General features: G+C 67.3%; 2 protein-coding genes across 2 annotated transcripts; both read left to right on the top strand.

The window, feature by feature from the left end:
* Positions 1 to 449: 449 nt before the first annotated feature.
* MNEG_8267 (hypothetical protein) lies at positions 450 to 3410 on the top strand (the record flags this gene model as incomplete). The annotated part of the gene is made up of 6 exons (XM_014043261.1): positions 450 to 800; positions 1084 to 1274; positions 1661 to 1834; positions 2018 to 2273; positions 2499 to 2608; positions 2819 to 3410. 6 exons carry the CDS (start codon positions 450 to 452, stop codon positions 3408 to 3410), a joined length of 1674 nt encoding a protein of 557 aa, XP_013898715.1.
* A 728-nt stretch (positions 3411 to 4138) lies between these two features.
* MNEG_8266 (hypothetical protein) lies at positions 4139 to 11918 on the top strand (the record flags this gene model as incomplete). The annotated part of the gene is made up of 7 exons (XM_014043260.1): positions 4139 to 4171; positions 4713 to 5387; positions 5629 to 5796; positions 6072 to 7601; positions 7955 to 8680; positions 8886 to 9224; positions 9516 to 11918. Coding segments are annotated over 7 exons (5874 nt in total), but the record flags the coding sequence as incomplete, so codon positions are not given.
* Positions 11919 to 11952: the final 34 nt, after the last annotated feature.

Raw genomic sequence — 11952 nt, 5'->3', positions numbered from 1 at the left:
GAGGGTGACAGAGGTCTTAAACTCCGCTGTGTGGACGCCTATACCGTTGGCGCAGGGCAACTGCCCGCCGCCCGTGTTGCCACACTCAAGCTGCAGGCACGCTCTCCAATTCTAGTCTTGCTCAGCCTGCCGGGGGGTCACAGCGACCAGCAATTCAGCCGCATGCGCGTTGCTGGCCTAGTTCGCCTGCCGTACCTTCTTTTTGGACGACCACCTTGGCGCAGTGCCGCAACAGGGCGGGCTTGCTGCCACATCAGCATGGGCCCTCTGCTTGCCAAAAATGACGCAGCACCCACTCTGCGCCTGCTCGTATTGCACTTCGCGCCGAAAATGCAGGCGGAGGAAGCGCGCCCCGTCAGTGCTGCCTGCAAAAGCAGGGCTCGGAGCTGCTGCCAGGCAGCCACGCCGAAGCCACCGCCCTCCTCATCAGCACCAGCTAGGGCACAGCAATGGCCGGCCTCGACGAGCCGCTGCTGCCATCCGGCGCGCAGCAGCAGCAGCAGCAACAGCAGCAGCAGCAGCAGCAGCAGCAGCGACGGCACTTCAATGCCGGAGGCAGCTTCGCCGGCAGCGGCCGCCCCGACATGCGGGTGACGTCTCTGCGCTTGGTGGTGCGCGAGCACTCCAGCACGGGCGCGCCTGTATCAGTGATGATTGAGGAGGAGGGCGAGGAGCACCTTCCCCGCAGCCGCCGCCACAGCTACTCGGGGCCGCCGCAGCCGCAGCCCGACAGCTTCAACATTTGCGTGTTCAACCTCACCAAAGTGGTGCTCGGTGCAGGAATGATGGCGGTGCCACGGGTGAGCGACTTTGGGTTCAAGGGGCCGCGACAGTAGCCGAGCGTCCGGCCGCGTTCCGCCTGCGCCCGGCCCTTGCCTGGGTAGACTGCAGGCGCTTGTGACGGCCACCAACGCGCAGCGCCTGTGCGGCCCTCGCAGCACGAGCCAGAGCTGTTTGATGATCACATGCACTGCCCCAAGCGCACGACTACCCATGCAGGCGCCATTTCAAACCTTACGCAATGCGACCATCTCAAACGATCAAAACGGTGACGGTTTTCTTTGCTGACACTGCTGATTCTAGGCGGTATACCTGCTGGGGTTGATTCCCGGCACCCTGCTGGTGGTCGCCATCGGCTGGCTCACCAACGCCACCCTGGCGCGCGGCCTGGTGGCCGGCAGCGAAGCGGTCGGCGCCAAGTCGTATGGGGCGCTGGCCGGCGCGGTGCTGGGGCGGCGCGTGGAGTGGGCGCTGCAGCTCAGCGTATTCATCAAGTGGGTGGGAGTGCATGTCTAGACTTTCCCACATATCTGTGTGTATAACCATTCACATGTACGGATATTCTTTTTGTGGTCGGGAATGGAAGGGGGTGCAGCATGTACAGTGCTGACTGCAGCTGCCCTCACACAATGGCTCGGGCCTGCAGGCAGAGGGTGATGCGCTCGCATGTGTGGTTGAGGCTGTCTGCACGGTCCGATGCAAGGTGCCTGTGAGTGTCGGTGCTACGCTACGTGCACGTGGCGACAGGCTCTACACTCGTCCTCTTTCAGGCGGACGCACGACCTGAGCACCCCACACGCCTCAGTGTGAATTCATTCAAGCCGCCTCAACTCTGATTTGAAGGGTTGCCCATCTTCCACAATCCGCGTCATCCACGCAGCTGCTGGACCATGCTGGTGGTTTTCCTCGTCGTCATTGGTGACGTCCTCATCGGCACCGCCCCTGATTACTTCGGCTTGATCCGTCAGGTCACCGGCGTCACGGGGGGCCCTTTGCTCAGCCGCCCGACCGTGCTGGGCGTGCTGTGCGCGGGAGTGCTGCTGCCCCTCGGCAGGTGAGCTTGGCCGCCCATGGCGCTGCTGCGCTGCGAAGACCTGCCCTGTCATCACGCCCGCATGATGACGCCGGACTCGGCGCACCAATGCATCAGACCCTGAGACCCCTTTCACCACGCACAACGCCGAGCTGGCATCTCCCCTCACGACTGTGTCATTGCGCGGTCCTTTCTGCCGCGCAGCATGCGCAGCATGGACCATCTGGCGCTGGTCAACATCGTCGGCGTCGCCAGCAACGCCCTGTTCGCGCTGCTGCTGCTGGCACTCGCGCTGCTCGCAGCCGCCTCGGGCCGCGCCCAGCCGCTGCCGCTGTGGCCGCAGTGGGACGCGCTCGCGGGCAGCGCCGGCAGCGGGGGGCCCGGCGCCGGGCGGCTCAGTGCTGTGCTGTGCCTGATGTCGACGCTTCCAATCATCCTCAATTGCTTCACGGCGCACCAGGTTGGCTAAGTGGTCACTATCTGCAACCTGCGACTGAGCAGGCTTCTATGTGCATTGCGGTTGTCGTCAGCTGCCATCCATGCTTGCGGGGCAGCCCACACCGTGTGAGTGTGCGCGTCTCTCGTACCCCACTGCAAACGGCCTAGTTACCGGGCGCCTCGCGCAACCACGCGCTCACCTTACGGCGCCCGTGCCCCCTCCCCTCAACCTCCCGTCGATGCACAGTCGCTGCACCCGCTGCTGCCGTCGATGCAGCCGTACAGCACGCGCCGCGCCCAGACCATGGTGGCAACGTCCCTGGGGCTGGCAGGGGTGCTTTACTACACAATTTCGATGTGAGAGCCTGTTCATGTGCACGAAAGTGACGCAGGCTTGCGTTTTGCTTGAGAACGACCAAGCTCGGCGCACCTCTTAGGTCATGACCTAATCAGGAGCGCATGCATAGCGCGAGTTGGGCACCTTGTAAAGCGCCCACAGCCGTTCGCGCCTCCACACCCGCGCCTATGCCCCCCTCCGCACTCGCCCCGCCCCATTCCCCCGCGCAGCTGCGCGTGCGTCGTCTTTGGTGCGGCCCTGCAAGATGACGTCCTCTCAAACTTCACGGTGGCCGGCGTGGCGCCCCTACTGGGCTCCGAGCCGGCCGCGCACCTGGCGGCGGCCGCGGTCAGGATCGGCTACCTGCTGTCTGTTGCCGGATCCTTCGTCCTCCTGCTCTTCCCGCTGCGCCACGTGCTTGCGGACGTGCTCCTCGGCGGCCACGACGCGCTGCAGCGCCGCTGGCTGCCGGCGACGGCGGGGCTGGTCGCGTCCGCGTACGCGACGGCGTGCTACCTGCCGTCGATCTGGGGGGCGCTCAGCCTCGTGGGCGCGACCGCGACGACCGCACAGGCGTGGATAGTGCCGTCGCTGGTGATGCTCGCGCTGGAGCGGCAGCTGGCTGCGGGCATGGGCGGCGGCGGCGCCGGGACCGGTGCGGCGGCAGCAGGGTTTGGGAAAGGGGACGGCGGCGCCGTCGCGCGGTGGGCGCGCGCGGGGCGCGTGGCGGTGGCGGGCTTGATACTGATCGTTGGGTCCGCGATGTTTGCGAACGCCATCGTGGGGGAGGTGCTGAGGCGGGTCGCCGCTCAGACGCTTTGAGAACCTTTTGACGATGCCCTGTCCCTGCTGACTCAGCATCTAAGAGGGCGACCAGCAGCGTGCGCCTGAAGTGCCCCTGCGGACCGCTAGGGGCCGCCAGCTGGCGCCTGCGCATTGCGGTTTTCTGCTGTGGGCTTTGTCACCGCAAGCTGCGCGCTGCAGGTCTTCAGGTTTTTGCAATGGCCATCTGGTTGTGGGCGGCTGGGTTGAACAACCTTGCCCGTTGCTACATTGTGGGGCCCCAGCTCCAAATTGGGGTGCGGCATTGTTGTCTCCAAAAACCCAATCGACCTTACCCCAGTGTCTGCGCTGGCAACCCACTAATCCACGCACGCATGCTGTGCGTGGGGGGCTGCAGACCTGCTGATGATCAATGCCACGAAGCGTGGTGTTGCATGCCCAGCAAACAAGCCGCAGCAGCACATGCCAAACCGGTTGAATCCCACGTGGGACTCCAAAACGGCTTACACGAAGCTTGCTTTTTGTGTAGCGCATGTGTACGTCACTTGCATCAAAAGTTGTGTCTACTTTCAGAGTGTCACTGGACTTTTACGCAGGCAGAACAGCGGCCGCTCCCAGTAGGGCGTGAAGGGCGCAGGTCCAGCGAGTGCGGGGTACTTGCAACGCATGCAGTTGGGTGCGCTTGCACCCATGTGTAGCCGCACAATGCAAGCTACAGGCAATCAACAGAATGACAGGTTGAATGCTTTCATGGTAGCTCATGTCAGATGCAGCTGCGTTTCGGAGGGGTCGCAGAGAAGGTACGAGACCGTACGGTAGCGTACGCAGGCGGCAGGCGCTAGCTAGGGGCCACTGGGAATTGGGTTTTTCCCAGCTGCTCAGCCCAGGTGTCAACGGTCTGGTAGTGAGAGCATTTGAGAAATTTATTATCTTATTCGCGTATTAGCAGGTTCTCCACACATACGTACGCGAGACTCAGGACTGAAAACCGTCGCTGGACGTCGGTGGACATTGCATTTCGTGGCAGGCAAAACTAGCAGATATCTCAGAAATCTGTAGTCGCACTGATATTTGAGCCAGCGCCACGATGGAACAAACGTTAGAGGGGTTTCGATGAAGCCAGCCCGCGGCAGGCCAGGGGCGAGGCTTTGCGTACTTGGGCTGCTGCTGCTGGCCTCGTCCCTGTTGGTGAAACCAGCTGCGGCAAATAAACTGAGGCTGCTGGAATTGCGCAGCGTGCCCACGCTGCAGGCCGACGGCGAGCGTGCATTGGAAGTGTCGCTCGCCGATTCTGCTGCGCGCCATGGAAAGCTATTTGTGCGCGGCACGCGTGCCCTGCAGCAAGCAGCAGACCGGAAAGCTAGCCCTGCCGGCACTGGCGAAAGCGCCGCAGCCGCCACCGGCGTCTCGGACGCCTGCGCCGCCGCCGGCAGCGACGCCGTCGACGGCGCGGCGGTCAGCGGCGTGGCGGCGCAGCTCTTCGGCGACGAGCGCCTGCTGCTGCAGGGTGTCCGCTACGCTGGCGCGTGCCGGTCCCTCGGCCTGGCGGCGTTGAAGCCCCCTAACGCCCTGTCAGCCGTCCTGGGCAGCGCCGTCGTCATCAGCACGGGCGCCGCGGCCGACGCGGCCGCCGACGCGAACAGCCCTGCACGCGCGTCGACCGCGTTCGGGACGCCGGCCGGCCCCGCGGACGGCTTCCCCTCGGGAAGCTTCGACGCAGCTGTGCTCGAGATCGACGTTTTGGTGTCGCCCGCTGCGCCGGCGGGCTCTCAGCTGTCGCTCATGTACATTTTTGGCTCAGAAGAGTACCGCGGCGGCGGCCGCCGCCCAGACCCACTCGTGTTCCACATCCGCCTGGCCGGGTCGACCTCGGCGACAAGCCTGGCGCTGCTGCCCGGCGGCGGCGCGATCACGGGCGCAGCCGCGCGGCCGGCGGCGCCGATCGAGTTTTACGACAATGCAGTGGTGGGGGATTCACCGTCGCCGATCGCGGCGGCCTTGGATGGTTTCACCCAGGTGAGCTGAGGGGCGGCCAGTGGGGCACGCCTTCTGACGGGAGGGCTAGGTCTGGACAACGCGGGTGAGCTTTGCATTTGTATGGGCTCAATAGCAACACCGGTGGGCAGCGCATCCCGGGCTCCCAAAGTGCACCGGCCGGGGACCCGATGACGCTCTCCTTCCCTGAACCCGCGCACGCCGCTCATCCTCCTTCCTTCCGCGCACTTGCACTCGTCCCTGCGCTTGCACGCATCTGCAGCTGCTGCCGACGCAGGGCTACCCAGTGGTGCCCGGGACAACTTATGTGATCCGCGTCGGGGTGGCTGACGCGGGGGACGCAGACGTGGACACGGCCGTGCTGCTGAAGGCGGGCTCGCTAGTGCTGACGGCGCCGCCTGTGGTCGACGCGGGCGGGCCGTATTCTGCGGTAGGTTGAGCAGACGCCGTGGAATGCGGCAGGCTTGCCTGCATGCAGCTGGAGTAGTAGCGACTGTTTGGTGCAGGTGCATCTGCGGGGTCGAACGGTAGCCAGGTGTGCAGAGAATGCCGTTGTGGCTGTTTGCAGCACTGGTCCCGCTCAACATGCAGCAGAGGCAGCAGTAGGCCACACTACATTCGGCACTATTAGAGGTCACCCACGGCAATGCCCACCCTGTCCTCCCCACGCCCCTTGCGCCTGCATTGTCGGTGTGTTTACCGCAGGTGTCTGGCGGGCAGCTGCAGCTGAGGGGGACCGGCTCTTCGTCGGTCCCATTTGTGCCCATCCTTGCAGCCAGCTGGCGAGTCACCCCCCTCGGAAAGCCCAACCTCCTGGTGACAAAGGCAGAGGGCCTCACGCCGTCCGCCGTCGCACCGGCGGCGGGCAGCTACGCGGTCGCTTTGACTGTCTGGGACGCGCGCGGCGCGACAGCAAAGGGGCTGGCGACGCTGTCGGTTGCCGCGGCACCGCTGCCGGCCGTTAGCAGCGGCATGGTGGCCGTGAGCAGCGTTTCTGGAGACGCGGCGTCTGCAGCCGAGTCCTTGTACCGCGCGCCCGCGCCAAACGCACGCCCACGGGCGAGCATCGCACTCCCCGACGGCGGCGTCGTGCGCGCGCGGACGGGCGAGGTGCCGAGGGTGCTGATCAGCGGCGCGGGCAGCCTGAACGCTGTCGGGTTTGCGTGGACCATCACCCAGACGCGGCCCAACATGATGGCCCTGGAACTGGGGATGCCGTCTCAGAACCAGCCCAGCGAGTTTGAGCGCGAGTTTGCGCCGGGAGAGTACGTCATCGGGTTGACGGTGCAGGGTGCCGGCGGCGGCGCGGATAGCACGCACTCCACGCAAAAGGCGCTGACGGTGCGCGCCAACCGGCCGCCGGCCGCCGTGGCGGGCGGGCCGTACGTTGCAGCCCCCGGCCGGCCGATGCAGATCAGCGCCGCAGGGTCCTCGGACGAGGACGGCGACGATCTGGCTTACTCTTGGACGCTCACCAGGGCGGGGTCGAAAGAGCAGCTCGCAAAGTTTGAGGACGTCGCGCCGTCCTTCAGCATCAACGCCATCGGCGATTACAGAGCTGTCTTGACTGTCAGCGACAGCATGGGGGCCACGACAACCTCGGATGCGCAGATCCTGATTGCGTACCCAGCACCCCCTCCGCCGCCCCCGTCCCCGCCGCCGCCGTCGCCGCCGCCGCCACCGCCGCCGTCCCCGCCGCCGCCGCCGTCGGGGATCCCTGCGGGGATGGTGGCGGCGGCCGGCGCCGCGCCGGCGCCCGCATATCAAGGATGGGTCATGCCGCCTGCCTCCACGTTGTACACACGCGTCGCGCCGGCGCCCGCGCAACAGCAGCAGCAGTACTCCAACCCACAGCTGCAGCAGCTGCAGCAGCGGTACGCCACCGCCGCGGCCCCCGGCGGCGCGGGCGGCTACGACGGGCAGGGCGCGTTCGCGGCCCCCGCCCAGGCCCCTGGCTCGCAGGCCATCCAGTCCGGCTACGGTCTGGGCGCCTACCGCTCCGGGCTGGGCGGCGTACCCATGACCGTTGGGTCCGCGCTGTCGCCGCTGCAGAGCTTGGCGCCCAACAGCCAGTGGTCGACCGCCGCAAGGGCCGGCCAGGGAGCTGCTGCCGGAGCTGGCCAGGGGCAGTTCCAGGCCGCAGGAATGTGGCCGGTCACAAAGGAGCTGTCATCGGGCGGCAAGCCCATGGGGGCGGTGGACGACCTGAGCGCGCTCCTCAAGCTGACCAGCCAGGTGGGTGCTTGGATGAGGACGGCGATTACCTGGCGCGTTTTCGAGCGTCTGACCAAGACGGGGCCGTGGGAGCAGCCCGCACAGTTTGGAAGCGCCCTGGTAGCCTTGTGAGGCAGCATGCTCATGGGTCCCCGACCGCGGCGGTAATGGAGCGCGGCGGTGTGGCGGCAGTGTTGAGGTGTGGAAGAGGGGTGACGCCTGACTGCTGTGAAGCTAGCACCGCTGGCAAAAACCTGTTTCCCAAGCGCCGCCTTGTGCTGCTCACGCAGATCTGCTCACCCACATCTGCACATAGCAGCGTCCCCTGCCCCTGAACTCCCACCCTTGCGCCCTCCCCGCCGCCGCGTCACCAGGGTGGCGAGTGCACCTATGCCAAGGACACCGGGAAGCTCATAGGCAGCGGCTGGGCCGCCCTCCTCGGCGTAGCGTCAGGCACCACCTTCATGGGCCCCTGCCCCCGGCCCCCTGCCCCCGCCGGTGGCGCAGGGACTCCGGCGGCGTCAGCTCCAGCCCCCGCACCGGGCGCGGCGCCGGCCCCGCCGGCGCCGGTCGGGGCGCGGCTGACGGCGGCGATCGCCTCGCCCTCCGCCCTCGTGCCCTCGCGCGCCAGCGCCCCTTCGGCGCCGGCGACCGTCCTGCTCGACTCGGCCGGCACGACCGCCGCGGCGCTGCGGCCGATAACCTCATACCAGTGGGCCGTCAGGTCGCGGCCGTCCAACGCGACGATTGCGGCCGTCGGGGGCCCCAAGGTGGCCGTGGACCTTGCGCCCGGATCCTACACGGCCGTCCTTGTTGTGAGGGACTCCCTCGGCTTCTCGGCGTCCGAGGAGCGCGATTTCGTGGTAGGAGACCTCGCCGCAACGTTTGCTGTGATCTCGTCTCCAGGAGAGCTCGAGGCCGCGTCGCCGGCGGGCGCCTCGGACGGCTCGGCGACCGCGCGGGTCGCGCTCTCAGCGGAGGGGTCGGGGGCGGCGCCGGGGCTGTTCCTGGTGTCGGCTGCGTGGCTGGTGCAGCGGCTGCCGGGGCTTGACGTGGTGGCCACGCCGAGCGGGCTGACTGCCTACCTCGACCTGCCGGTGGTGAGTTGCAGCCACGATGTTGCGTCCCTGCATTAAGGCACATGAATCTCTGCGCGTCAGCTTCAAGGGGCCGCCGACTTGCAGCCACCAAGTAGAGCAGCGGCTTGGGCGCCGTGCCCCAGAAGGATTCTCGACTTGCCACACTCTTGCCTCTCGTCTCATTCCCTGATATTCCAGTCTTGACAAACCACTTGAACACTTGCAGGGCTCCTACCTGGCCAACCTGCGCGTGTTTGACTCCCTGGGGGGATCATCAACTGCCACGAAGCGCTTCAAGGTTGGCGTGCCCAGCGCCACCAAGGCGGCGGACGGCAGCCGTCCAACCCTCGCCGTCATCGATCAGCCCGCGCCCGAGGTGATGACGGCGGCCACCCGTCACTCCGCGACCGCGCGGGTGACGCTCGACGGCTCTGCGTCGGTGGCTGCTGCGGGCGTCCGGATCGAGAGCTATGTCTGGGGCGTCGTAACGCTGCCAAACCGTGCGCCGGTGACAACCTTGAAGGGGCCCGTTGCAGAGGTCGATCTGCCAGATGGCCTGTACCAGGTGAGCATGCGCTGGGGCCGCTGCCCGACTAACACAGGGCAGATGACGATGGCACGTGGGTGCGACATGCCACAGGGTTGACTTGTGCGTCTGCCTGTCGTGGCAGCGCTGGGGCGCGAGCGGCACGAGCAGCGAGGCGCGCTCCTGACCTGGGACGAACTGGGAATTTCAGAGCTTCAAAATCAAACACATGTTGTTTTGCAAAAGTTCATTTGTGACACTTGACCGACCCCTTGGGCTCAGTATCTTTGCCCTCTACCTTTGCTGCAAACACTCAAATTTTGACTGCAGGTCGGCCTGCTTGTCACGGACAGCAACGGGGCCATTGCCACCGCTAAGAAGACTGTGACAGTCAAAGTGGGCATGCCCCAGCCGCCGCCATCCCCGCCAGCACCCCCGCCGCCGTCGCCACCGTCGCCGTCGCCACCACCGCCATCGCCACCGCCGCCGTTTCCACCCCCGCCCAAGTCGCCGTCTCCGCCGCCGCCGCGCCCGTCCCCGCCGCCGCCCCGGCCACAGTCGCCCTCGCCGCCGCCCCCATCCCTGCCGCCGCCCGAGCCGCCTTTGGCATCGCCGCCGCCGCCGCCGCTGCCATCTCCTCCGCCGCCCTCGAGACGCGCGGCGTCCCCGCCGCCGGCTCTGTCGCCGGCGTTGCCGCCTGGGCCAACGACAACCAGGCTCGGGGCGAGCGGCTGGGCGAAGCCAGCAGCCCCTGACGGTGCTTTGGGAGCGGCGGCCACTGCCAATGGCCCCCAAACCCTGGTCCTGCCGCCGACCATAACAAACGTATTCAGGTCTGGGGATGCGCCAGCCCTTATATCGGACATCACCAGCGGCAAGAGCGGCACTATCCTTGCAGCCCCTGCTCGCGGTGGCAGCGCGCCGACACCTGGGGTGCGCGAGCCGGCGTCCGCCAATGCGCCGCCGTTCGTGAAGCCTGGGCTGTCGTTTGCGTTCCCATCTGGTGGCAGCATCAGCCTCGCAGGGGCGGTAGAGGATCCTGACGGCGACAGCCTCTTGATACATACAACGCTGATTGGCGGCTCGAGCAGCCGGCCAGATGGTGTCAGCTACAAAGGCACTGGCGAGGCGGTGTCGCTGGCAGGAGTGCAGCCGGGCGCTTACACATTGCTGATCACGGCCGACGACGGCCGCGGCGGCATCGGCGCGGGCGTCGCGGCGGTGCGAGTGCTGCCTGGCCCTGGCGGCGGCGCAGGTGAGGCTGATGGCGGCGACGCGGCGGCGGCTGGCGCATTTTCAGCGCCGCCTGTGCCAAGGCTGCCGCCGCCAGCCGCACCGAGAATCCGTTTGGCATTGCACCACGCAACGCCAGCGCCACAGCTCAACCCTCTACAATCAAACACCTTGCAGCAGCCATCACCAAATCAGTCAGAGACACTGCAGCACCAGTCATCACTGCAGCAACATCCGCACCTGCAGCACATACAGCAGCAGCAGCAGCAGCAGCAGCAGCAGCAGCAGCAGCAGCACCAGCAGCAGCACCAGCACCAGCAGCAGCACCAGCAGCAGCAGCAGCAGCAGCAGCCGCATCTGCATTTGCAGCAGCAACAACCACAGCCGCTGTCGCACCAGCAGCAACCACCCCTGTTGCAGCAACCGCACCATCAGCAGCAGATGAAGCCGCCGCCGCTGCTGCAGCCGCAGCCGCCGCCATCCCAGCCGCCATCCCAGCAGCAGCCGCCATCCCAGCAGCAGCCGCCATCCCAGCAGCAGCAGCCGCCGCCATCCCAGCAGCAGCAGCAGCAGCAGCAGCAGCAGCAGCAGCAGCAGCAGCAGCAGCAGCAGCAGCAGCAGCAGCAGCAGCAGCAGCAGCTCCCGCCAACCCCGGCACCGCCACCGCAGCAGCAGCCCCCAGCTGTGCAGCCGGAGCCCCGAGGTGATCCGCAACCGCAAACAATGCGGCGCCGGCACTCGCGCCTGCCCTACGCCTCACAGTACCCGGCTCTGCGGCTGCCGTCCTTGCGATTATCGGCGGGCAGCTCATTAGTCGTCGAGGCAGCTTCCACCGGCCTGCTGCCTGTTGGCGGCCCTCCGAGCGTGTGGCGTGCGGGGGCGGCTGCATGCGAGTGGGAGCTGGTGGAAGCTGCGACTGGCCGGCAGGTTGCGAACAGGACCGGCGCATCTGCGCGGTTTGATTTTGCAGCCGTCGGCGCCTTTGAGCTGCGCGCCCGGCTGCCGGCCGGCGCCGCGCCCTCCGACCTGGGGCCGGCCGAGGCGCGCTCGCTGTTGACAGTCGCGCCGGCGCCGCCTGACCGCGGCCCGGCGCCGTTCGCGACAGGGGCCTGCGCTGGTGCCCCAGCCGGGGCCCGCGAGTTTGCGCCGTTGGTCCTCAACTGCTCAGGGCTATCGTACACGGCCCCGGCATCCGCGGCGGCCCAAGATCTCCAGTTCGCGTGGAAGATCTTGTCGGCAGCCGACAAGGCGGTCGTCGCGATGACGCTGGGCCGCGTCGCGCACTGGGGGCCGCTGCCGCCCGGCCCCTACCTCGTCCAGCTCGCCGTCAGCCTGGGGTTTGGGCTGCCGACTGGCGCCAACATCGTGTATTTCTGGAGCTCGCTGCTCGACGTGGCCCCGGTCTCCGGCTTCGCCCTCGCGCCGCCGCGGCCGGCCTGCGCCGGCGGCCGGGCCGAGCTGCGCGCGCCGGCGCTGCGGCTGCCGGCCGGCAGCCGGCTGGTCGGGCGCGCGTGGCGGGGCCGCTGGGCGGACG

The sequence above is a fragment of the Monoraphidium neglectum genome (genome assembly GCF_000611645.1).
Source record: "Monoraphidium neglectum strain SAG 48.87 unplaced genomic scaffold scaffold01551, whole genome shotgun sequence".
In the NCBI taxonomy this organism is placed as follows: domain Eukaryota; kingdom Viridiplantae; phylum Chlorophyta; class Chlorophyceae; order Sphaeropleales; family Selenastraceae; genus Monoraphidium; species Monoraphidium neglectum.
The sequence above is the reverse complement of the archived record's forward strand: the minus strand, read 5'-3'. Positions and strand labels throughout refer to the sequence as shown.